The following is a 25,685-nucleotide window of genomic DNA, read 5'->3' as shown; positions in this document are numbered from 1 at the left end:
GTGTTGCTGTCCAGGGAGCGGATGCCTGCTGGGCTACGAGGCTTGTTGGTGCTCCTGCAGGGAGGAGCTGCTGCTGCTGCCAGTTTTTGAGGGCAAAGACACTTAGCTGTTTGGGGGAGGACTTAAAAGCTACTTTTATGTCACGCATGGAGCCTCCTTGTCTCCAAGTACAAAAAGACCCCGAAGCATTGCTGTACTCCTGGCATCCTAGAGTAAGCTTTGCTAGCTTACACGTTGTGTTTGTGCTTGCAACTCGTGTCCGCAATAGCCTGCATCCTCACTGAGAGTTCTGGGACTTGACTGCGGCGCCAGGTACCCTGCACACTCACTCAGCTTGCTTAAAACGGGGACTCGGACCTGGTTTGGTAGAGGGAGTAACGTAGGAGGGATCGGAGGCAGAGAGCCTGCTGCAGATGGGCAGCCCGTCGCTATCGTGTATGACTTCTGCCAGGAGGGGTGTAGGAATAACCCACGTATTTTGTATGGAAAATACAGCAGCTTTGTGAAGAGGAATTCGTATCATTTGGTCAATGAAATAGAATGCAAAAACATAACAGGTTTATTTTAAATTCAAGCTCAAACATAATATCTCTCGGGTCATGATAACACTTATGGACATCTGAATCGTTTATGAGAATGTTGGTTGATCTTGTGACGTGTATTTGTGGTGAGATTCACTAGAAGACCACCTTTGCCTTGTGCATGTAGGGGTTTTCCAAGAGTACAGCACCAAATAGTTTTTTACATTATAATAATGTCACTCAGCCTGCTATTCCCCATAACCCCTTAAGTTTTTTAGTTGCAGTATTGCATAGACGAGTTGGAGTAAGGAGTGATTTTTGAGAACTTTATTCTCCATTTTACTGAAGTTTTAGTTATGGAAACACCTATATGCTTGAGAGATGATTACAGTGTTAATATTGCAGAAAAAGTGTTTACAATTCAAATACTCTAATATAAAAAGGTAAAAATGATTTTGTTTATTGTATTTAAGAGTCAGTGTAAAAAGTAATTTCGCAGTATCACTTGAATTTGTAAGACAACGAAGTGCACAAGAAAACTTCATGTTGTATCTTCTTCCTCACACTTCTCTCTCCTGGGATGTATTTTGCAACTTGACTGAAGATATACAGAGACTCAGTTTAAATATCCTGAAGTTCCTCGTGTCCAATATTGCTGCTCAAAACCAGGATGTACTTTCTTCATCCTGCCCCATAACTAGGTGGATTCTTCTTGGAGTAGCCATTGTAAGACTTGGAAACCAGCAATCACTGCTGGCACAGAATGACCTGTGGCCAGAGAGTCTTCTTCAAAAAGTCTGGACAGTATTACTGAAACATAGGTGAGAGTTTTACTTAATTTCTTTCACTGCTGCTCCCTTCTTAACAGGATTTTCTACTGCTTTGGACTTCTTTGAGCCCGTGGTCTTGCAAAAGCCTGCAAGTGTTGCCCTGCATTCGTTGAAAGAACAGATTTGATCGAGAGAATGAGCGATCTCCTAAAGCTGTACTGGTTTTGGGCACGTTGGAAATGTTGGTTCGTGCAGGTGAGTGAAAGAACAAGGAGGGGGCGTTACTGGGTCTCAACTTCATATTTCAGGACGTGTGAGTAAAAGCTGTGGTTAGCGTTCTCGTGCACCATCACAAACACCTCTCTGCATCCCGAAGTGTTGCAGGTTCCCTCCCAGTAGCCTCTGCTCTGGGTGAGAGGGTAAGCGTTCTCGGCTTGAACTAGCACCTTTGCTATCCCATGCATTTTGAGTTTAAACTGAACGTTGCGATTCGCCGGCAGCAAGCCGGAGAGCGGCTCCAGTATTTCATAGTCTTCTGCCCACTTGCTGTAACTCTGAGGGAAAGCTGGCCACTTCACTTCAGTGTTCAGGCAAGTGATGAGGTAGTTGAAGATGTAGTCGTAATTGCCAGGATCTGACTTCTTCTTGGCATAGATTTTCAGAACAAAGTTCCCTGCGTGGGGGAGATGGATCTTCAACTCGATTTGGTTCCCACGATGGATTTGCATGATGTGCCGCCTTCTCATATCCTCCGTCAGGCTGCTGTTATCGGAGTGCAGCGAGGCTAAGACGCTTATGTCTTTGCCCAGGGTGAAGGTGACGGAACACCGCCCGTCGTTGGTGTGAATGATGGGGTCGGGCTGTGACGGCCTTAGGAACCCCTGCCGCTCCGTGAACCAGCTTGGCCCAACAGGCTGATGCAGGTCCTTGGGGAAACGCATGGCCTTGTCCACAGACTTGCACTCTACGACATATTCTAACACGCAGTTGTAGACCTCTTCTGAGGCTTTGGAAGGCTTGGCAAAGACCTGCAGCTTGTGACTCCCTGTCTTCTGTGGGTAGATATCCAGCTTCATTCCGTGTTTTTTCAAAGTCATTAAACCGTGTTCATCTGTTCCCTTCAGCTTAAACGTAAATAACGTGGCAGAACGGCAATCCACTGATACAGAGGCTTTTCCATTTACTATGAAATATAAAAGACAAGAAACTGCATAGGAGTTTCAGTACAGTTTTTGCATGTACACCCTGTTCTGGGAAGACTAATCTGTCCCAATAAATTGCTGCTTCTCTAACAGTAAAATAAAGAGCTGCGATTGACAGGTCAGAGCTTGTCAGCTCTCTGCTTAGACCAGCGTCCCTCAAAAAGAATGAGGTGAAGAGTGGCCTTTGTTTCGCAGATGTGCGTTTATCCTATTTTGATATACACTGAAATGGAGCTGAGGTCCTATAGAATGTGAAAGCCTGTGCGAAATATAACTGAAAGTACCGTCAGCCCACGTGCTTGAGAAGGGCTTAATTAGAGGTGATTAGACCTGGTTGCTAGTCCAGTAGCTGTTCCAAGAAGCTTCAGAGAAAAGTGCAGGAACCCTCCAGTACGTAGATGTGAGACAATCTACCTCCCTGTGAGCCTGTTCCCAAACAGCTTGAAGACAACATTAAATCCTAAAATGTTGTTGCCGTTAAGTTTTAACTCTGTGTTCTTAAATTAGCTATGTAGTTAAATTCCTGCAGGTCGTCTAAAATCTGAGGAAGGTGATCTTAAATGTGGGCCCTGTAGTTCAGTGGTGTTACCGGAATAGTTTTGTGTTAGAAGAGCTGCTGGACTCGGGGTGCTGAGTATGGCATAAAGAAGTGCCTGTTTATCCATCATTCAGTAAGGCAAACTTTGGGAACATCATAAAAGGTTTTAATCTCATTTTCAAGCCAGAGTTGCTAATAAATAATAGTAATACTTCTAATTTTGCACCACTGATGCTGCTGATAGAGTAACTCACCCTCAGCTGCTGACTGAGGCTTTCTTTTAGACCCGGGGGCTACAGCAATTTTTCACAGCTTGAACAAAAAAAAAGAAAGGGAAAAAAGAAAGAAAAAAGACCCTCCTCTGCCCCAAGAGCTTTGAGTGCGCTCTGCTTGCCAGAACCAAGCTGGAAACGTGATTCACCGCAGGCACGACAGTGTGTGGTGGATGCGGGGCTGCGTGAGGAAAGATGCTCGGCAGCTCCCCCTCCGCAGGGTGTTACCTGTTTGGATGACGGCTGTCTCCGGGTGTGCGGTCAGCAGGCCCAACATGTAAAAATTACTGTTGTGCAGCATGTTGTTCTCAAAATCTTTCAGCGTCAGGGTTGGTTTAAGAAGCTGCCAGTTACTGTTATCTGGGAAGTGATTATTAATGAACAGAGCCGGGTGAGTCAGAAAATAAAACTCATTGTACCTGGAAGAAGAAGGAAGAGATTAAAGAAAAACGAGTAATTATAGTTAATTCTTCCCCTGCACAGTGGTGGTGGTTTTCAGCAGGAGGAAATCAGAGCGTTTTGGGCTGCTGAGAAACTGAGGTCTGTGGGTTTGAAATTCTCCAGGCAGAGAAGGAACCTGAGCATTGGTCTTCCATTCCAGGGCAAATGCCGAGCTGATAAATACCCTGACAAAACCAGGGTGTTTGCACTATGCCCTGCAACCACGGGCTCCTGAAGAAAGAGGGAGGCACTGCTTGTGCTTTGGGAGCGTGGAGGCACCACCCCTCCGGCAGCTGAAGGCTGTGAATCAAGTGTCACGTAGTATTGCACAAACCGAAGATGTGATAAGCAGAACAGGTTCACTTTTAGCAGTTATGCGGCTTGCGGCTCGGGGCCGCTGCCTTTCTACAGGTACGCGCTCCATCCCTTGTATAGGCAACCCAAATACCTTGCTCAGGGCTGTGGGTCTTGCTGTGGGACCTAATATTTGTCACTGTGTGGTGTTTCTTATCACACTCATCAGCTTTCTTCTACCTTTGGGGTAGGTTTATTTGTTAGCATAGAGGATGGTTTCTTTACCTGAAGGTGAACTTGGTGAAAGAATCGTCAACAGCACCACTTCCCCAGGTGCTGTCGAGTAAATGCCACCTTCCATCAAGGTAGACGGCGTTCCAGGCATGGTCAGAGTCCCCTGTGAAGGTCTGCCCCATCTTGTACCCGTACCCCTTCGAGTATCCCGATAGCTTCATGCACTGGATTCCTGCAATACTAAAAGGAAACAATAAGATGTAGCAGAAGACTTCTGTTTTAAACTTGTCAGTGTACTTTTGTGGAAGGACAAAAGGAGGAGCAAAGTCTGCAGAACTTCAGTCCTGTGGTCAGGGGGACCAGCTCCATCAGCTCCTCCGGTGCCTCCTGGCAGTTGAGTCCCAGCGGAGTTAGGTTTTTCTAAATGTCTAACTGTGCAAGCATACCTCTCCGAAAACTCAAACTTCTGACCCCGGTGACAAACTACTGTGGTAAATGTCTAGCTTACCGCACTTTCTAATTCTTCGGGAAATTGCCGTTAGCTGGGACGCTGTATTTTTCTTGATAGGGTGATATCTGCACAGTGTTCCTCTAACTGCCTGTTAGCACACCTGAGGACGGGCAAGTTCTCCCCTTTGACCACTGGCATCATGTAGAGACTGTATTTTTCTGGGCTGTGCTAGAGAAATGGCTTCATGTGGGGTGGGTGTGCGAGAGTCACCCCAGGTAACGATGCCCGAGGTGCTGGGTAGGGGCTGTTTTTTCTTGTAGCCTTTGCATAGGCACTTGGAGAGAGCGTCCCGCTGGAGGAAGGGGCTTTTCTCTTCCAGTTTTTGCATATTCCCTCTCTTTTTGTCTGATGAATCATCAATTCAGTGTTGTTAGAGGAGGATGACAAAGATGAATTGTGCTTAATTGCTCTCTGTCTTGTTACTCAGTGGAATTCCTTTGATGCTGTCCACAATTAGCCCATGTAATTATAAATTAAAAGTGCGTCTGTTCATGCTTGTGTTCCCTCTGTGATGGTAGACCCGGTGTTTGACACCAACTAAGATATCTTAGACCTTACGGGATTGTGGGATGCTGATTTAGTTTCCTTAAAGGGTGAGCTTGTGCTTGCCCAGGGTACAAATGATTAAATAGTCTCTTTTTAAAAAAATAATGAATACCTGTGTTGATGTGTAAATAAGGTTTAAGTAAGCACTGTGTTAATAAGCTCTCTGCTGTTGATAGCAACGGATTCTAACATTGGCATCTTATTTCAGCATTAACCTAAAATTGCTTCACTTAGAGGATTGTCTTTTGTGTGGGATAGAATCATAGAATTATTTGGGCTGGAAAAGACCTTTAAGATCATCAAGTCCAACGTTAACCCAGCACTGCCAAGGCCACCACTAAACCATGTCCCTAAGCGCCACATCTACACGTCCTTTAAATACCTCCAGGATGGTATTGACATTTTTCCTCTTCATTGAAAAGTACATTAAATGGAACAGCTACCTTAAGTAATAAACTGTGCATGCTTCAAGAGCAAGGTTGTCTGCATAATGTGGGTTTAACTCAGAAGAACAGGGGATATTTATGGGGAAGATAATTAGCATGGTTGTTAAGAAGTTGAGGTCTGATAACAGATACTGGCTGGTAATGGGCAGTGCAGTAGTGCTTATAGGGAGGACTGCTTTTTTCACGGAGATGATGCTGGTTGAAAGGGAAGGTGGTCACTTCAGCTTCTCACACAGACTTACTAAACTCAAACCTGGACGTCTTTGTGTTACTTAGTTATTTGATACTCTTTCTTTAAGAGTATCAAGTTAAATTCTTACGTTCTTTCTTAAATTCTTTAAGAAAGAGTATCAAAAATAGAATCACAGCTGCAGAGGGCTGATCGAGAGCCAGCTGGGAGCTGACGTTGGGTAGCCCGCAGAGAGAAGACAAGGCGATACGAAGAGGAGAAACGTGGCAGTACCCCATCCCTGCTAAAGATGGCCAGCAAAGAAGAGGAGGGAGCATGCGAGCCAGCTCTCGTTTAGCGTGGGCTGTTACGCGGCGATAGCGAGGCGCTGCCTGTCACGCGAGGTATTCGAAACGAACGCGGCCAGCCTGGAAGGAATGCCATTGAGAAACCTGGTGTCGCCGGTGGTCTGTAAAGTCTCTGCCAGCCCGCAATCGCCTGCGAGCCAAATTCTAACGTGGAGCTGGGCGGTAAATCTGGAGCAACTCCACTGACAAGGCTGGTAAGAGCTTGGATTTACATGGTGTAACTGAGACCAGGAGCTGGCCCGGCAACTTTAAGGAAGATTTGATCCTAGGAGTTTCAAAGGGGCCTAACCGGAGCTAAGTACCAAGTTCCCACTAATTTCATGGGGATTGGCATCTAATCCTTCTAGGCTTCTCTAGACATTCTTGTTAGCTGGGATATTCAGAGAGGACTTTAAAGGGCAAGTTCTGCCCTTCGTTCTCGCTCTGCTCTCACTTACAGTGAATGTTAGCAAAGCAGCAAGAAGGGTTTGTTTTTGGATGTGTTCAAAGGTCCCAAAAGAAGGGTCAGAGCATTTAAACAGTGGTCTCTAATAATGCACAGGCTAAAACATCCCATAAAAGAGCAATCCTGTATTGGTGAAAAGCGTGATCGTGTCTCCGTTCTCGTGTAAAGGGCTTCATACAGATAAATTAACCAGGCAGAGAGAAGATTGAGAAGATCTCCAGAAATGCTTGAAGTGGCAATGTGGTGGTAGAAGATGACCTAAATACAAGGCGGACTGGAAGAACTGAATTAAGAGAGGGCTGGCAACATCTGCTTGGTGCAGCAAGGAGGTTAAAAGCAAAGTTGCTTTTCTGCTTCAAAAAGAGTAGGAAATAATCTGGATCTGGCTACAGGTGTCACTGAAATTCAGTGGCACCTTCTTCCCTTTGATTTCAGGTTGACTTTGATGATTTCATCTAAAAAAGAAGCAAGTCTGGCTTCTCCAGAGGGAGACAGAATGGTTTTATACGTGTGGTAGGTAGGTGTACACTCCTGTGCCTGGAAAGAAGGAAAGCTACTGACTGTAGAAAACAGGAAAAGCAAGAGGATGTGAAACCTGGATTATTTGCAGACTAATTATGACTAAGGAGCAGCTAAGTGGTCAGATCCCCTGAGCGCGGTCAGCTTTGCTCCCAAAGGTGGTGCTGAAACCTCTCAAGTGCAAATAATTATTTTGCCTTCATCGTTAATTCTGGTAAGGGAGTTTCTCCCCAGGTCTGGACTGCTAGGTTTTGCCCTAAGTTGAATTCATTAATTTATACTCCCTGATTCACTCGGCCACGCTACCTCCTTGAGTTGCTTGTCAGCTGAGAAGCCAATTCTTGATAAATGCTGCTAAAATATCGGTCAGAAGCCTGTTCGTTGCTATTATGCCTGACGTTTGGGAACTGATGTTTCATGGCCAGCTTCCCACGATCTGTGCCCACCCTTCCTCCGTGACAGGAGTCTCAGCTAATGGGAAGAAGTCTGGCTGCCAAAGCTGCGGTCGGAGGTGACAGTGTTGTGTCTGCAACAGGAACTCCTCTCTCTGCTGGCACTGGGACAAGTAGGACTCAATCAGTGTCAGCCGTTGACTTCAGCAGGACCTTTGGGGGTGACTGGCAAATTGGGTTGGTTGTTAAAGTTGCCTCAACAGGAGCTAGGAAAAAAAGGCATGTTAAAAGACCTTTTTTCCCCCCAAACTTGACTTTTGAAAACCTTTATATAAGATGACTGCTCTTGGCCTCTTGCCTTTATGCTTAGATTCAGCATAAGACTTGAACAGTGCACATGAAGAAGGGATGAGGAGATCCCTTTGCCAGAAAGGGGTGTTGTCTTTGGTTAAGGTTTTTCAGGAAAGGAGCTAAACATTTAGTTAATATTTGACAAAAGTAATAAGCTGGATGACTGGGAGGTTTCCCGAACCACAAAATGAATAATCAACCTGGAGCTGAGGAATTAAGAGTAAATCAACAGAGCCTTTAAATAGTAAAAGATATCCTTGGAAAGACTAATGTTTTTAATGAACTAAACATATGCTTTTTAATGAACAGATGCAAATTTCCCCAGTTCTAACTGCTAATAACTGTTCCATAAGATGCAGTTATAAACTCATACTTCATCATCCTGTTTCTTTATTTTACTCTTTAGAAGGCAAGATCTGATATCGCGGGGTATGTTACTGGTTGGAAGCATTCACCACTTTAGCATCTGGCACAGTATTTTTTTTTTTAAATCTGTCCTTTTCCCTTTAGATTTTGTTTGTTTCATGGTGAAAACCTTCCCAAATCTTTTTGGATGGTGTAGAAAGCCAATTGTTACTTACACATGCCAATTAATAACTGGTCTTTAATTTTTTCCAAAGCAGTCTTGTAAATGGAAGCTGCTCTGCGGAGAAGGTGCTCGCTGCGAGAGCCACCTTGCAAGCCCACGCTCTCAGGAAGGTACACCATTGCTTGCTGGCGTTAGGAAGCCCCTTCCGATCTTGTGTCCCTGAGTCGTCAGGTCCAGTCTTCTCCTCTTGGACAACCCTTCTACATAAGACTGGTCCCAAACTTGCCAGGTACCTTCATTGCCTTCACTACTCCCCTGAGCCAAACTATTGCATACCGCTGTGAGGGGTGAGATGCTGCTCCTTGCTGTGGTGCTTGAGGGTTGCCTTGCGCAACGGCCATCTCCTTTCTTTACTGGGTTGGAGAAACGGGGGGGAGAAGGGATTTGTGCTGCGTTCATGTGCAAGGTGCCTGTGCTCCCTGCCTCTGCTAGGAAATGGCTTTGTGATTGTAAAGTCCTGCTTTGTGGGGGAAGTCCCACTCGTTTATGCAACTGATCCCCAGTGAAGTCAACAAGGTTTTGTAGGCAGGAGAATGGATTTTGGTCATTAAATGCCGACGTAGCTATGAAATGGGAATCGCAGTATTGGCCTCAACGGTGATGCACGTTGAGATTGACTGCAGAGAACGGTGTGGTAAGTGTGAGGCGGTGTCCCTGTGGTGCTCCTGTAGTGGAGGGGAGAGGGCATCTCCAGAAGGTTTTGGGAAAGCTCCTTCTGGGACTGTGCCTACCTCTTGCATGGGAGCACGTTGGAGACGGCACTCCTTCTTGTTTAAGCCTTGCCATGCTTTTAACCTTCACATACAGATACTCAAAGGAAAAACCTAGCTGCTTCTAACCGAATTAGCCCTGTGTTTTCATCTGCTATTATGTTAATGCAACGCGAAGCTCAGCAGATGGCACAAAGTAAATTATGCTGGGGAGGGGGGGGTGGAGGAGGAAGCAAAATTGACCTTTCTAGGACTTGCTGTTTTCCACAGCATGGTTTGAAAGCTAAAGTTCCACGTCCTGCTTAAAGTCACATCAGTCAATGCAAAGGCAGACAGAATAGGCACAGAGATGACAACGAATGTTAACTCTCCCTGGCATTGAATGGTTCTGAGCTTAATTTACCTGCACATTTGTTCAAAGAGCCCAGCGTATCCCTCACAAATGCTCTTCCCCGTCTGAAGCACATCTATGGGTTTGCTCGACAGCTGGCTTTTGTTATGGTAGCCCACTACGTCGTATTCTGCGGGAAGGAACACAGACGAAAGTTCATCCAAAAGCCTGAGGCAAGGGGATCGATGGGCAGCAGCAGCAACGCTTGGATTGCTTTTCACCGCCGCGGGCGCGAGCAAAGAGAAAGGAGCCGTGGCGCGTGCTGCACGAGGATGTTGTTGGCGGCTGGTGGGGGGAGAGGGACGAGGTCCCCCGCTCATCACCGTTTGTTCTAAGCCGGGGCTGGGATTCAGCAGTTGAATCCAAATGGGAGGAAAACTCCTTTTCTAGAGAAAGTGGGCCTCCCGGGGGCTGCCCTCGTGCGGGGGGGGATCTACAATCTCAAGAGCTCCCAGCGAAAAACAGAGCTCTGCATCTGCAGGAGTCGGACTCCTGTTACTGTCAAAGGAAACCATTGAGCTTTTTGCACTCTTTACAAGCAATTGGTACTAAAAATACCTGGAAAGTAACTTGTTGGGAAATACCTGAAATCATTTGTTGCAAGTGAGTCATATTAATACCTGGAAGCGTAGGAAATCTTAATTTGTTTGAACGAATGCAGAAAAGCGGCACAGCAGGGTTCCTTCAGACAGAGCGCCTGGAACTGGTCTGGGAAGGTTAATTCAATACCAACCAACCTTGCTCATGTCCCTAACCTCTGTCTTAAAATACGAACTTATTTTTCTGACAAAGCTCTAAGGAATGCTGCATCAGCTGATTCATCTTCCCTTTAATGCTGTGGAAGAGGGCGAAAAAAGCTGGCAACGCGCTGCATTTGTGCTTTGATGAAAGGCTTGGCTTTTAGCGAAGGGGCTCAGCTGCCGCTGCCTCAGGGTTGGCGCGGGGGGCTCTGGGGAGAGGCTGGCTTTCTCGACCTGGGCCACCAGCGAAGCTGCGGAGCGCTTTGAGGGGCGTGGAGAGCTAGCTGGCTGCACGTGGCTCTGTATTCATCCTAGAAATGATAGCTAAAATAATTTCTTTCAGTGCTACTGCTGCATGGAGGTAGCAGTCCATCGCGGGCAGGGAGTTGAATTGGGTGGGAAGAGAGACCCACTTAAAATCCGAACAAGGCAGGAGTTTGTATCGTCAGTGCTCTGCCAGGACAGATAGATCACATTTTTGTGAGCCGGTTTAAATTCCTAGCGCTGTCTTTATTTCCCATGCATGGAAATAGGGGTCAGCCTCCGCAGGAAGGAAGGAGAACCGGAACCAAGATGGTGTAAAAAAAATCCTGTGAGGAGATCACAGCGTACCTGTCGGGGATCAGAGACATCCCGTGAGTGCGGGTAAGGCAGATGGACCGACTCAGACTAAACCGGCCGTCCCAAGCAGGATCTGGCCCGGGCAGTGGCAGGCAGAAAGGAGTTAATAGCGTAAAGGCTGAATGATCAGCAGCCGACGGGAGCCCGGCGCTGGGATGAGTGAAATGCTCGGTTTCAGGAAACGCAGTGAAATCAGCAGTCTGCATGTTTAAGGGCAAGATGAAAGCTGCTTGGGATTGACCTAACTATGCGAAGCGTGCAGTTGCTGGCAAAGCTCTGCTGATCTCAGTGGGCGTGAGATTAGGCCAGTGCTTCCCAAATCGCTCTTCTGCTCTCCGTCAGCCAGTTCAGCCAGCAAACTGCACCGTGCCGGAGCCCGGCAGGATGCGCAAGAGGTGAGGGAAAGAAGAGCGGTACTTCTCCCCCTCCTCCCCCAAGAGTTAATGGGTTAGAAATATTTTTGCATATGCCATGCAAAATGCAATCAAGTTGCACATCCAGTTTCCCCCCACCGAGGAGCTTGGGGTGGCAAGAAGCTTTTTGCCCCCTCTGATGTGCCAGACCGGAGAGGCTACAAATGCTGCCTCATCCTCCTTCCTTGTCCTCTGCGCATCTTGGTTATTTCTGAAACGCCAAACGGGGTTGGGTTGGGTTGGGCGGGAAGGGGCGGGGGACACGGAGGGAGTATGGAAACAGATCGTGAGATGGCCTCTGCATGTATTTCTGGATGAATACACCCAGAAAGCCTTCCTACCGTCCCCCACCCAAAACTAACCCACAAGATCTAGAGTATGCTGCAATGGCGGAGTAACGGGGCTGGCAGCAACAGCCTTATCTTCTCAGCTGAAGATCTCAACCTACCTATGTGATGGCATATCCACATCCATATGGCTCGGACTTTCTCCAGATCAGTCCGGGCTTGTTTAAGCAGGGCTTTAACGAGTTCCTCTACGCTGTTCTTGACATTTACCTATTTGTGAGGAGGAAGCATTGCAAGATCGTGGTGAAGAAATTGCTGTGGTAGATCTCCCTTCCTCCCCGCTCCCTTGTTCCTCTAAAGCTAGTGAGACCCCACCTGCCAGGAGAGCACTCGAGCTTCATTAAAAGCAGAAATACAAAGCCATGTTTCAAACAAGAAGTATTTTTGGTCATAGTTTCTGTCCTAGAGTGGGATTTCTGTTTGCAGGGAAATAGTTTTTCACTTGTTTGGAAGATTTTGAGGTGCTTGCCCCAGTAACTCAGACTAAGCTGGTGTTGGTGCTGGTAGCTAGGTTTCAAGGGACAGAGGCAAAAGCAAGACTTACTTTTAATGCGTAGGCATCCAGCTTCTCAAATTGCTGCAGATCTACTGGCATGGATTTCAAAGAGGATTTGTCCCACGGATATGCTGGGAAGAAACGAGTTGTCATTGTCTCGGGAAGGGAGGGGGTATTTTTCCTGGCTGTGCACTTGAACTCGGGGACACTGCAGAGCTCCTGCCTGCCCCGCGGAGGCATCCATCAGCGGGTGCTTAGGGAGCAGAGGACACGAGGGCACTCGCAGAAGGTCCCTGCCAGCTGCACGGAGAGCAGGAGCCATCCTGTCTAGTCTGGTATAATTTGGGCAATGCTGGAGCGGGAGGTGCCCCTGCATCTTTGGCGCTGTGTAACAGCAGAGAAAACCCCAGGATATTACGTGGAGGTGCACGAGGTATAATGCAGGAGTATCGGGGAAAATCTGTGCTGCGGAAACGCTGGCAAAAACATGACCGTTGAAAAAAAACTCAGCAAAGAGCTGCATTTCTTCAGTGGTTTTGCTGAAAGTGATGACTGTTTTGCATGGTAAAGGGCCACGATTCTGCACGAATTCAAGCGCGTGAGAAACGTTACGTGGGGAGCAGCTGGACTGAAACTTGTGCGCCTGCCCCTCTGCATCTGTGCAGGCTCTAGGCTCCCCGGTTCTACTCAGTGTGAATAAAGGGTTAATAACTTGCCCTAATTAATCAAATAACTTATTTTTTAACAGCCTCTGAATGAGCTGACACTGTTCTCTCTCATCAATGAGCCACCGAGTGATCCAGCTATAGCTCAGTGCACAGACGTATCGGATGGACGTCTCCCCCGGACCGCCGTCTGCTCAGCACTCCCTTTTCTTCTGAGCTGGTGAGAGAAGAATTGAGCTCTACAGCGATCTCTCCCCCTGTCATGTGCTGTCAAAGCCATTCAGGACTAAGGAGATTCTTCTAGCTATCTCTGTAAGATTGTTATTTCTCTGGAAAAAAGGATTTAAAAGAGATCACAAAGTGGAAATGCTGTTGCATGGCTCCTGAGTGCTGGGAGAGGTGAACGAATGGTGCCTGGAGAGAGGTGACAAGGAGAAGTGGATTGCCTTGGGCTGCGCGTGCGGGCGCAGAGGCCTTGGCTGGTTGCGTGCTGCTTTACTTGTGACCCTTGCTAAGCAAGCGGGATGCCCCTCCGCTGCCTGCTCAGCGAGTGCGGGTGGGAGCGGGATGCACCAGAGGCTCCGAGAGCATCCTATCCTAGCTGAGAAGCCGGCAGTGCTTCTGAAATCTATGTTCATCACCTGCTCCCTCGCCATCTCCCCAAAACAGGGCTCTGGCCCCTTTGCTGCCAGCTCCAGCCCACGGAGGAGGTGGCCTGAAGGTCTATTCCTGACTTGCAAAGGTGTTTTGTTAACGTGAGCCCTGCCCTTCTTGGAAAGCTCTGCCCCGGGGAGGGCTTACGGGGCATCCCGCATCCCGCGTCCCGGCGACGGTGCAGCCTGCCGGCACCCGGCACCTGCTGCCCATCCCTGTGCCGGGCAGGCGCCCGTCTGCCAAAATCAGCGTGTGAGCACACCGCATCTGTTTCTTTAACAGGCTTGTTTGTTTGTCTTGGTTTTCCCTGAAAAGGGCCATTACACTGACCTAAAGAGAGAGAAAGCAGATTTATGTGTTTAAAGTTTCCCACTCTCTACAACTCTGAAAATCACTTTTTGCCTTTTGGGAAGGGGATGTTTTTTTTTTTTTTTTTAAATTGTTTATCAGTTTTCGTCTTTGTCAGGTTATAGCTGCAGAGGCTGCCTGCAGATGCGGGATCCGCTGTAACTCACGCAGCCCTGTGCAGTTAGGAAGCGTGCGTCGTGCCCGTTTGCATGGTAGCCTGCCTCGGCTGGGGAGCCTGAGGAAGGTCTCGGGCACGTGTGACGTTCCCAAAGCCATCCCCATCCGCCACCCCGCCGAAGAGGGGACTGGGAAGCTGAATGCTCGGTAAGAGAAATTAAATCCCTTGTCCGTGCATTTCAGTCTGGGCTTGCGGCAGGGTAAGCCCGGTTTTTAGGACTGAAGGGCTTCCTATCTGGGGCTGCCCCACAGTGGGCCCCCCGTGCCACCGGGGACAGCTGACACTTACTGTGCAGGTCTTTTCCTCCTGGCGGCCGCGGGGCCTCGGTCCTCTGGAAACCTAGAAAATCGGGGAAGGGAGCGTGAGGTGAGCAGTTGTTGGCCGGAGAAAAAAGACAAATAGAAATAAGTGATTCTGGGGAGCAGGACTGGGTGGAAAAAGCTGAAATTGAGGCTTTTCTTTGCCCATCCCCTTGCATTCAGACATGGAGGTCAACACCCCTGCGGAGCGTGGGTGCCGAGAGGAGAGGGATGAAGCAGGACCGCTGCCGCGCCCTGCATCCCCTCCCTGCTGTCCTCTGCTCTGCAGAGGCCACGTTCCCCGGCAGGCAGACATCTCCTGTTCTAGCCCGAGGGCTGGGGACATCAAACCCCCGCCCACCACCCGGCCAAACCCCCCAGGCCTGGAAGAAGGGGGAGCTGAGCTCCAGAGCTGTTAGATGACAACCCTGCAGAGAGCTCGGTGGCAGCTGGAGGATTTCTGAGGGACGCTGCGGCCCCCCGCCTGTCACCACCCGCCTTATCCCAGAGCCTGTGGAGGAGGAGGCTCCTCTTGCCCCAGGAGCCGAAGGATTTTGCTCCTCAAGCCCCAGGAGCCCCTGCAGCATCTGCCCGGCAGGGAGAGCAGGCGTAGGGGTGGGCATCCTCTCAAGAGCCTCGAGCCCCCGTGGGGAGAAGGGAGCCTGTCTCCTCCTGGGAGCAACCTCCTGGCCTGGAGACACGCGCCGTGGCAGAGCAGAGCCTCACCTTTGTTGTCCTGACCTCTCAGGCTGGGCAGCCTCCGGGGACCTGCAACAACCCATGGTTAGTGCAGTCATCGCAAGCTGGCTGGAGGGGTGCAGCATCTCCTCGAGCTCCCAGAGGGCTTCTTGCCCTCCCTTTGCAAAGGGAAGGATGCGGCCCCTTCTCCCTCCCCGCCGCGGCCCCCTCCGCCGGGATTCAAGGGCTGTACCTTTTCCAAAGGAGAGTTTCTTGAAGAGCTGTGGGGTGGTATCCTTGGGATGAACCTCCACCGTCACTTGGGTTCCTGCAAGAAAAGATGACAAACTCCCTCAGAAAGGGAAAACTAACCCGGACGCAGCGGCGAAGGGCAGGATTGCCTGCCGAGGCATCGCTGAAGCCAATTCTTTAGCAAAAGAAGTGGCAGCTCTGGCGATTGCGAAGGTACTGAAGCGCTCGGCTTTCCTGGCAAAAGAAAGCACCCTTAAGATAAACTGTACGGCCAGGAAAGCTCTGGTCACCTCCGGCGTGATTTGTAATTCTCAAAAAATAAAAGACAGCCCGTTATAGCCTAACAGGTAATAAAGCGGATCATAAATAAAGCAGAGGTCCTCAGCGAGGATTATGTGGCAGCTTAAAAAAAAGGTTTATCACCATATTAAATAGCTCTTGATGGAGATGCGGTAAGCAGAGAATCAATTTCTTTCATTGATCTTTCTTGGAATCAAACAGAAAAAGGCTCAGAGCTATGAAAATGGTTTGACTTGTGATACCAAAATCTTTGGCAGAGGCCGTTGCCTGTAAGAGGCAGCGTCCCGGCAGAGCCGGTCCAGGCATGCCGAGGAACTTGCACCCTGCATCCGTGGTGCTCCAGAACAACCTCGGATGGACATCTGGGGGTCTTGTCTTTAAAGTTTCATAGAGAGAAGTACAAGGAAAAAAGTTAGAGAGTGTCTTATAAGAATTACCTGAACTTTTTGAAAGAGACTGCATTTTTTTTTTTTTTATTTCAGCAAGTATTTCAGAAGGTTTTGCAACCACCGAGGTTCCCTGGAGGACCCCAGCGCGCTGTGGGCTCCCCGTTTTGGATCAGACAGAGGTTACTTTGGAGACTGAAGGTCAAGATGTTAATGCACCTCGGGGCTGCCATCCAATGGCACGTGCTACCTCCTGCAATTTTATCGAGAGTCTTGTGACATTTGGGGTTTTCCTTGAAGGCCAGCTCTTGGACCCAGCTATAATTAGTAGGAATCTGCACTTTCATCAAAGAATAAGTTTTTTCCTCAGAATTTAACTTTAAAAAGAAGTTTTTTTTATCTCTGGTGATTATGCAGAAAAGTTTGATGTCCTTTAAAGCCCCAAAAGCAGAAGGGAAGAAAAACTGTAAAAACTGTAAAAAACCCCTTTTAAATCCTAGAAACTTACTCCAATTCTGGGATGCTTGCATATATCAGGGTGTCAAGATTAGTGCTGGTTGGTGTGTCTTGTCAGTTAATTCGAAGGTAAAATGGATTTTAGAGAAAGATGACTTTGTGCAAACAGTATCATTTCCTTACAATTTTTATATTTTCAGGGGTCCTTTTTTATTTCTCAGGATTGTTTTTATCTTTAGGTTTTTGTGAGTTTTCTTGCCAACTTCCACTTTCTCAGTTTCCCCCCCTAAATTGAAATTCTTTGTTTTCAAGAGACAAATTTAACGACGAGGAATGCCTTCTTCCAGTAAGTTTAAAAGGCATTTAACAAATGAAAAAATGTAATTCCACAGAAATCTTTCAAAGTGCTACATCCATTGTTTTAAAAACTAATGGTAGGAAATGGTTGCTGATGTTTTTATGACCTTTTTTACTATTCCTGATCAAGCCATCCTTCATAAACACGTGCATTTCTCCTCCTTCTCCGTGGCCAGACAAGTCCTTGGCCAGCGAGGGCCAAGCGCTGCCCCTGCTCCAGCACGGGGCTGGCTCCTTGCAAGCATCTACCCTGTGAAAGGACTTCTGCAACCAGCTGTCTTAAGCTAAACCTTTGCCAATGTTATTTCTTCCAGCCCTTGCGCCCTTCGTCAGCGCTGGAACATCTGCCATTGGCAGGAGTATGTAGTAATCGTGGATTGCATCTCTGCCATGGTGGTCGGGGGGACGGTGGGAACCCAGGTGCTCCAGGACCCACCTCCACGCATCCACGCTGAAAGACCCAAGGATTCTCCAGGCCCCCCTGGGATTTTTAATTCTTCATGCGCAAGATCATCAAAATGGTCAGGGTGGGGCTTTTTTGCTCTTTTGGGGTGTTCCGAGGTTATTTTATTACAAAAAAAAGCTTGAGCGGGAGCTCACTGAAGCCCTGCTCTGAAAATCGGTTATCCCCCGGGTCGCCGCTTACCTTTGTTAGAGTACGAAGTAACGGCTGGCGTCTGCCCGCAGGGCTCCCTGGAGACTCGCCGGCCTGGTTGAGCAAAGAAAAACACCTCGGTGCCTTGGAGCGAGTGGAGGTGCCCGGCACGGCGGGGACTAAATCTGTGCCTTTGCTCCCCAGTGAAGTAAGTAACCACACAAGAAGCCTGACCCGATTGCTCGTGGCCCAGGGGCTCCTGGGTTGATGAATTTTTGAGAAAGATGACTTTGTGCAAACAGTATCATTTCCTTACAATTTTTATATTTTCAGGGGTCCTTTTTTATTTCTCAGGATTGTTTTTATCTTTAGGTTTTTGTGAGTTTTCTTGCCAACTTCCACTTTCTCAGTTCCCCCCCCTAAATTAAAATCCTTTGTTTTCAAGAAACAAATTTAACGACGAGGAATGCCTTCTTCCAGTAAGTTTAAAAGGCATTTAACAAATGAAAAAACGTAATTCCACAGAAATCTCTCCAGAGGGATGCTCCAGCCTGGGGAAGGGCTGGAGCGGGCGCTGCCACTCAGGGTTGGGGGTTTGGAGAGGTGGGTGGGAGGGCAGGGCGACGCGGAGACCTTGGAGAGGATGCGGTCCCTGAGCAGGAGCACGCTGTGGTTCTCAGCACCTCATCCTCATCTTCCTCTCTCCCCTCGGTGCTCTGGGAGCCCCTCGGCGATGCTGACTGGCCCCAGGGTCCTTGGGACAGAGGGAGGTGCGTGGAGCACCTGGCGTGCCCGGAGAATCGTAGGCAGCGTAAATCCACCCCCCGGGGCTGCGCCGACACCGAGCCACGGCTCCCGCGCGGCTTCGGATGCTTGAGCCTTGCCGGAGGCGGGGTGGACGTTGGCCAAGGCCATCCCTCGCTCTCTTTCAAAGCGTCATGGGATCACCGTCCTGCCAGCCACCGGCGCAAGGAAACCTGGTTTTCACGGCTCGTCCTGAAGGCCGGATACCGCTCGTACCTCGTGGCTGCGAGAAGGGTCAGGCCCGTGAATGATGGGATTTTGCGGCGCGGCACGGGGCCGCAGCCCCTTTCCCTCGGTGGGGCTGGGGCGAGGTTTGTGTAATACAGTTTGTAAATACTGCGGCAGCACCAGCTGCTCCAGGGTGTCAGAGGCTTCACCAAGATGCTAACGCGGCTGATTAAAGAGGAGTTTATTAACCCCTGCGGGGCGAGAGGGGCGAGGGCTCTGCCCGCTCCCCTGGCGTCTGAATTCCCTCGTAATCCTTGAGGGGATTTGAGTTGTGCCTAAGGTAGAGCTGCAAGGAAAGGTTTCCCATACGCATACTAAATACTCCTGCCGTTAGTTCGGGGTGGTGAACGATCGATACCGTCCTCTCACTCCTAAGGGAGGCTCTGACTTGCCTCTGCAGCGCCGGTTGCAGACCCTCTTGAGCATGACGGAAGAGCGAGAGAGCATTGAGTATTTATCTGCTTCCCGAAGTGGAGGCTTTTGTTATCTGGTGTCTGAGACTATCAGATTTGGGGAAAAAACCAAACCCAACAACCCCCAAGTTGTATCTTGCCATGAAATATTGCTTGCTCACAGCCTGCGAGCACCGTCCAGCCACCGCTCACTTCAGGGGGGCTCAGACCAGGGCTCCCCTTAAGCATCGTAATGGCTTTTGTGTACTGCTATTGCTTGGCCTGTGGGAGCAAAGCTCCTGTTCGGAATAACTGGAATCCACTCTTTGGTACCATGAGAATTACCTGTTGTCTTGCTTTACCTTTGCCCCCCGCCTTTCTCTGCCAGACACCGCATTATGTTTAGACGGTCAGGAAAGCAGGTTGGACGGTTTGCTTCCCTTCCCGGCAGCTGCTCTGTCCTGCAGCATCGCGGTCCCGCAGCATCGCATCGCGGTCCTGCAGCCTGGCTGCCCGCAGCCGGGGTGACCCCTTCTGATGTTCCTTCTGAACTGTTCCGGGGCAGAGGGGTGAGGAACTGGCAGGAGGACGTTCAAGACTAGCGGCCACATCGTTCCTGGATAGCAATCACCCCTGCCTTGCACTCTGAGCGGGGGAGACGAAGAAAGGACTGGTGGACAGATGGGTTGAAACCCAAAAGGTTTCTTGCGCAGCCCAGACCCTGCTGAAGCTGTGTGAGTGCTGGGGAAGTCTCTGGAAGCTCTATCTGCAACCCGAGCAATTTGGGGCACTGAATTTCCCCTGCCATCAGCTGGCTGTGAAACGTAAGAGCTCCGTGCACCTGAAATATGGCCGAGCTCCCCGGCAGCTGGCAGGAGAATCCCCTGCAGACGGCCGTGTGCGGGCTCTGCAGTGCCACCGACGTGCATCCTGGCCTCGGGGCAGAGGAGAGCACGGCGGGGACGCTCCCTGTGGCCCGAGGTCCTCCGCCTGTCTCCATGGAAGCCCCCCAAAGCTCTGGAAAAGGATGGGTTGTTTCAAGCACGTTTATGCTCGAGAGGCACAGCTGGGTGCTAAAAGCTTGCAAATGGGTTTTGTGCACTGCGGTTAGTTTATCGGTAGCGTGAGAAGATGACATACCGTTAAGGTCTCTCCCCTGAGGTGGCTGTGATCTGCTGTTTCCATTTCCGTCATCCTGCAAACCTATAAAATATAAACGTGAGATTGGCAGGCTGTCCTCCTGGAGTGAGGTTCTGGCACTGCCTGGAGGCCAGGCACCCCCAAACCTCTCATGTAGCCCACCGTTCCAGCTGAACCCAGGTGTCAGCCCGACCCACCTTCCCTGTCTCATCTGCAGTGTTTGTTGCAGCCCCTGTTGTATGAAATACCTGGAGGAAGAAAGTGCAATAGTCCAGGTCTAAGTTGCTTCGATAGGGCTCGCTCGTATTTGGGTGGGTGCTGGATGCCGTGTTAGATGAAGCATGAACGCAACTTCTGTGTTAGCTTTGCCTATCCTTGGTAGCCTGGAACTGGTTGTCTGAAAATCTAGCTTTTCCCCACAGTTTTAGAGCAGGAATACTCCTTTTTCTCCTTTTACTTCTGCAGGGAGGGTCCCCTTGCTATTGCAGAGCACAGCCTTAGCTTTTTGGAAAATCCCCTGAAGGATAGGAGCTGGGCCAGGGAGACTGTCCCAAACTGTAGCTATAAATGGCTCGGGGTAGTCATCCTTGGAGACAAAGCCTAGACACGCTTCAAACACAACAGTTTTGCCCCTGTGCTCTGTTGTAGTAGGTGCTGGGCTGGGGGGAAACTGCCGAGCTCTCCCCCTGCTCCCCTCGACAGCCGAGGGAGCCCGTGGAGGCATCTCAGGGCCACTGCGGGACAGAGCGAGGTGCGGACGTGGTCCTCAGATTAGTATCTGTGCCTGTGTCACCTCCTCCTGTACCCTGGGTCGCATGCACCAGAGCCAGGCACCGAGCAGCATGCAGCATGCACCACTGCATGAGCAAGGGTTCTCCTGCACCAGGAGGACCAGCGAAGGCACGCTGGGTTTCTACAAAAAAAGTTTGAAGTTTGGGGGTTTTGCAGCGTGTCTGCAAAGGAAAAGAGAGGGGAGAGAGAGAGAGGGAGAGGGGGAAAAAGCCCAAACCCTGCTGCTTCGCCTCACCGTCTCCTGGGCAGCTGGTGCTGCACCTGCAGCCCTCCCCTCCCTCGCACCGACTGCAGGCGGGACGTTACCTGCGCTTCGGCTGCCTTCTGTCTGCCCCTCTCTCTGCCCTTTCTGCTTGCTCGCTGTCTCCTCAGGGTGGACAATAAGCAGCAAATTGATCGTTACTGCACTGGGATCTGTCTTAAAGTCCATGGTACCCATCAGAGCATGGTCAGGGCACCGGTCCTCCCGCGGAGCTGCTGCTGCTGCGAGCTGCCGTGTTTATTTTCCACCCTTGGAAAGGCGAGCGTGCTCCCCCCCAAGCTGCAGCACCGGCGGGCTGGCCCTGCCAGCCGCAACATGGGTGCTCTGCCAAAGCCGACCCTAATGAAGAGGTTACAAGTCACCTTTGAAAGGAAATCGCAGGAGGGATCCGTTTCCTAAAGCAGAGGAAGGAGCTGCGTTTCGGTGGGGGGGGGGGGGGTCTGGTTTCAGAGCGTGCCCCCCGCTCCCCCTCCCCTCTCTCTGCCCTTTTCGGCTTTGAGCACTTGTCTATACTCAAATCCCGCAGCAGCACTGTTCGCCGGGGGGGATTCGCTGCCTGGCACTGGCAGAAATCCTTAAAAGGCTTTCTCTTTTGATCCTCTCCCCTGGCAGAAACTTAAAGGATGCTTAGGAGTATAAATAATAACAATAACTGCTGCAAGAAGAGGGGAGAGGAGGGCAGCAGCTGCGGCGGGGGGAAAGGGGCTAGAAATGGGGCACGAGCAGCCGTTTGCGGTGGGGAGGATCAGCCTTTGCAGGGCTGCTCGGCGTGCAAAGCGACCGGAGCGATGGGAATTGCATGGGGCAATCCGGACTGTCCCGAAGGACCTAAAACCATCAACCTCCCTCTGCCCCAAAGGACCCCAAAAAAATCAACCTCCCTCTGCCCCCATCAGCCTGAGAGCCCGGCTCTCTGGGGTAGCTGGAGACCGCTAATCAAAAAGGAAAGCCGTGCAAATCCCCGGCTTTCTAGAAACTCTCCCGGCCCTACAAAATGGGGGACAAGAAGGGTTACAGTGCGGGTTAGCAACCGGGCTCAGCTGGCCCCTGCGGCTCGGAGAAGGGGCTGGCAGGGAGACGCTTTCTAATTTTACCGCTGGCTCCTGTCCTGCCCGCGCTGCCAGCCCCGGCCGGCTTGGCCGGTGGTCCCGGGGGAGCGGTAGCACCTGTGGGCTGAAGGACTCTCCGGCAGCGTTAGGAAGGGCTGCGGGAGGCACCGGCTGGCAGAGGGGGGTTTGGGGAGCTCGGCATGGGCAAGGTGCCTTTTTGCGGGTGTCACGAGTGCTTTTCGGGCAGGAGTGTGAGGGCGCTGGGTTCCTCTGGCTGCGGGCTGGGGGAAGTTGTTGTCCTGGATCCGCAGGCAGGAGCTGGTACTACTGCCCGGTGTTAGGTTACTCATGTTCGCAGACACGGGTTTTCCCCGTGGATCTCTATATAAATCCTGTTCCCTCCCAATCTCCTGCCCCTTTTCTGTTCCTGAGCCCCTTCCAAAGCACGGACAGCCGATATGCCCCCGTGCTTGCCTGCAAATCCAGCCCTGAGCAGCTCCTCAGCAGATCCAGAAATAGCGTGCGTGGCTGCGGGGAACCTTCCTCCATCCAGCTTTGCTGGTGCACCTTGGCGTGGTCCTGCACCCTCCATGACCCCCCGGACGGTGCCTGCAGCATCCCTACCAAGAGGAGCGCATCAGGGGTGGGACATTGCCCGTAAGCCCCAGTAACGCGGCGAGAGTCCTATGCTGGGGATGGATAATGTTCTTGTTGGGGTCCAGGTAGTTGTTTTGTTCTTTAGATCGTGCATCAGAGTGGTTTTAGGTGCAGGGGCCCCTGGTTTAGCTCTGGCTGTAAGGAGCTAGCTGCAGGTGGTTAAACCCGAGGAGGAGGAGGGAGGGAGAGATGCACGCTGAGGCACGCTGGGCTCCACCAGGCAGGCTTTCCAAGCCATCTGGGGCTTGCCCGTCTCCGGCTCAGGTCCCCGAGATTTATGGCTGGAGTGACTTTCTAATCACAGTTTCGCCATCTGCCTGTTGGCCTTTAGCACCCCCCCTCACCTGTCACCGAGCCCCGACGCTCCTGCCCGCTCCTGCCCGCTCCTGCCCATGCCACCAGCGAGGAGCACCCTTTCCTCCCCATTGCCCCAGCTGCTTGTCCAAGGTGCAGCCCTTGTTCCTTCTCCCTCATCTTCCCCGGTGGGACCGTCTGATCTCCTGAACTACTCATCAGCACAGCTGAATCCTAATTCTGGTGTTGCCCAGGTCCTGCAGCGAACTCTGATCTGGCTGATGCATCTTCCCACCAACCCACTTCACTCTGCTGCTGCCTCCCATCGATGGTGATTTCATAGAATCATAGCACCGTTTAGGTTGGAAAAAACCTCTAAGATCATCGAGTCCAACCGTCAACCCAACACACCATGCCCACTACACCATGTCCCTAAGCGCCTCATCTACACGGCTTTTAAATACCTCAGGGATGGGGACTCCACCACTTCCCTGGGCAGCCTGGTCCAAGGCCTGACCACTCTTTCAGTAAAGAAATTTCTCCTAATGTCCAATCTAAACCTCCCCTGGCCCAACTTGAGGCCATTTCCTCTCGTCCTATCGCTGTTACTTGGCAGAAGAGACCAACACCCACCTCGCTACAACCTCCCTTCAGGTAGCTGTAGAGCGCGATGAGGTCTCCCCTCAGCCTCCTCTTCTCCAGGCTGAACACCCCCAGTTCCCTCAGCCGCTCCCCATCAGACTTGTGCTCCAGGCCCTTCACCAGCTTCGTTGCCCTTCTCTGGACACGCTCCAGCACCTCCATGTCCTTCTTGTGGTGAGGGGCCCAAAACTGAACACAGGATTCGAGGTGCGGCCTCACCAGTGCCCAGTACAGGGGCACGATCCCCTCCCTGCTCCTGCTGGCCACACCATTTCTGATACAGGCCAGGATGCCGTTGGCCTTCTTGGCCACCTGGGCACACTGCCGGCTCATGTTCAGCCGGCTGTCAACCAGCACCCGCAGGTCCTTTTCCTCTGGGCACTTTCCAGCCGCTCTTCCCCAAGCCTGTGGCGTTGCCTGGGGTTGTTGTGGCCCAAGTGCAGGACCCGGCACTTGGCCTTGTTGAACCTCATACATTGGCCTCGGCCCATCGATCCAGCCTGTCCAGGTCCCTCTGCAGAGCCTTCCCGCCCTCCAGCAGATCAACACTCCCGCCCAGCTTGGTGTCATCTACAAACTGACTGAGGGAGCACTCGATCCCCTCGTCCAGATCGTTGATAAAGATGTTGAACAGGACCGGCCCCAGTACTGAGCCCTGGGGAACACCGCTCGTGACCGGCCGCCAACTGGATGTAACTCCCTTCACCACAACTCTCTGGGCTCGGCCGTCCAGCCAGTTTTTTACCCAGCGAAGAGTGGACCTGTCTAGGCCGTGAGCCGCCAGCTTCTCTAGGAGAATGCTGTGGGAGACAGTGTCAAAGGCTTTATTAAAGGTAGGTAGACCACATCCACAGCCTTTCCCTCATCCTAAGCGGGTCACCTGGTCATAGAAGGAGATCGGGTTGGTCAAGCAGGACCTGCCTTTCACAAACCCATGCTGGCTGGGCCTGATCCCCTGGTAGTCCTGTACGTGCTGCGTGATGGCACTCGAGATGATCTGCTCCATAACCTTCCCCGGCACCGAGGTCAATGCATCAATGCATCTGGCTAACGCATCTTCCCACCAACCTGCTTCACTCTACTGCTGCCTCCCATTGATGGCACGTCCTGGCTGCACTCTTCCGGGAAAGCAGCTCTTCCTCCTGGTCTTCTCTTAACCTTGTTCTTCTCCAGCTCCAAAAGGTGATGGCTCAGTGACAACAAGAAGGAAAAAATATCTGGTTGGGGACATTGATGAAAGAAGGTTTCGCAGGTGCAGCCCAAGTCACACTGAGAACATGAGCTGAACTCGGTGCAAACACCCAGATGAACGTTGTGGTGGCACCAGCTGTAAAGCCGTTGCATTTCTTCCCTGGCACCTCAGAGCCGGAGTCTCTGCAGCCGAGCACGTGGCGGTCGCTGCTTTGGTTGCTGCTGGCACTTTCCTTTCTGGTGGGCCGTTAAAATTAGTAGAGTCTTATTTTATTTCTCTTAATGGTGAGCGGCTCCTGGCCCAGCTGCCCGCAGGCAGCAGAACTGCAGGCTGAGCGCCGCTCCGCTGTCTGTCCTCCTACGGCCTCAGCTGGGTTCAGCCAAAATGTGTTTTCCATCTGCAGGAAGCTTCTGCTCTCCTAGAAGTAACGATCATCAGGGAGAAGGTAGTTGTTTTTGGAGGGCTCTTTTGCATTTCCTTTTCTTCTATTTTTTCCCAACAAAAGGATACCTTGAGGGGAAGAAAGGGAAGGTTCCTGGTCATGTTTTTATGACGATGCCATGAGCGTGAAGGCAAAGGCTTTGCTTGAGGTGGGTGCTGCTCCCTCCCCCTGCAGCAGCAAGCCCTCCTTGTCTGAGAGATTTTTTTTAAAGCCACGCGATTTCTCATGCATAGGAAACCTGTCATTGGCCTGAGATAAGGTCAGGACCAGCAACATCTGTCTGTGTGCCAGGATATT

General features: G+C 50.8%; 1 protein-coding gene across 1 annotated transcript; it reads right to left on the bottom strand.

Moving 5' to 3' along the window:
- Positions 1 to 1,504: 1,504 nt before the first annotated feature.
- On the bottom strand, positions 1,505 to 21,289 carry KY (kyphoscoliosis peptidase). Its single transcript, XM_075157879.1, has 12 exons — positions 21,157 to 21,289; positions 20,059 to 20,121; positions 17,546 to 17,608; positions 15,402 to 15,476; positions 15,197 to 15,238; positions 14,460 to 14,510; positions 12,375 to 12,457; positions 11,932 to 12,040; positions 9,722 to 9,839; positions 4,324 to 4,512; positions 3,532 to 3,722; positions 1,505 to 2,474 (listed from the first exon to the last, which is right to left on the bottom strand). Exons 1-12 carry the CDS (start codon positions 21,287 to 21,289, stop codon positions 1,573 to 1,575), a joined length of 2,019 nt encoding a protein of 672 aa, XP_075013980.1. The 3' UTR covers positions 1,505 to 1,572.
- Positions 21,290 to 25,685: the final 4,396 nt, after the last annotated feature.

The sequence above is a fragment of the Calonectris borealis genome, chromosome 9 (genome assembly GCF_964195595.1).
Source record: "Calonectris borealis chromosome 9, bCalBor7.hap1.2, whole genome shotgun sequence".
Classification (NCBI taxonomy): domain Eukaryota; kingdom Metazoa; phylum Chordata; class Aves; order Procellariiformes; family Procellariidae; genus Calonectris; species Calonectris borealis.
The sequence above is the reverse complement of the archived record's forward strand: the minus strand, read 5'-3'. Positions and strand labels throughout refer to the sequence as shown.

Excerpts from the sequence above, each read along its gene's own strand:
- KY (XM_075157879.1), bottom strand. The coding sequence starts at position 21,289 with ATGGGTACCATGGACTTTAAGACAGATCCCAGTGCAGTAACGATCAAT. Across the intron at positions 17,609-20,058 it reads TCAGGGGAGAGACCTTAACG|GCCGGCGAGTCTCCAGGGAG; the intron begins GTATGTCATCTT and ends TTGCTCAACCAG. Across the intron at positions 15,477-17,545 it reads TACTTCGTACTCTAACAAAG|GAACCCAAGTGACGGTGGAG; the intron begins GTAAGCGGCGAC and ends CTTTTCTTGCAG.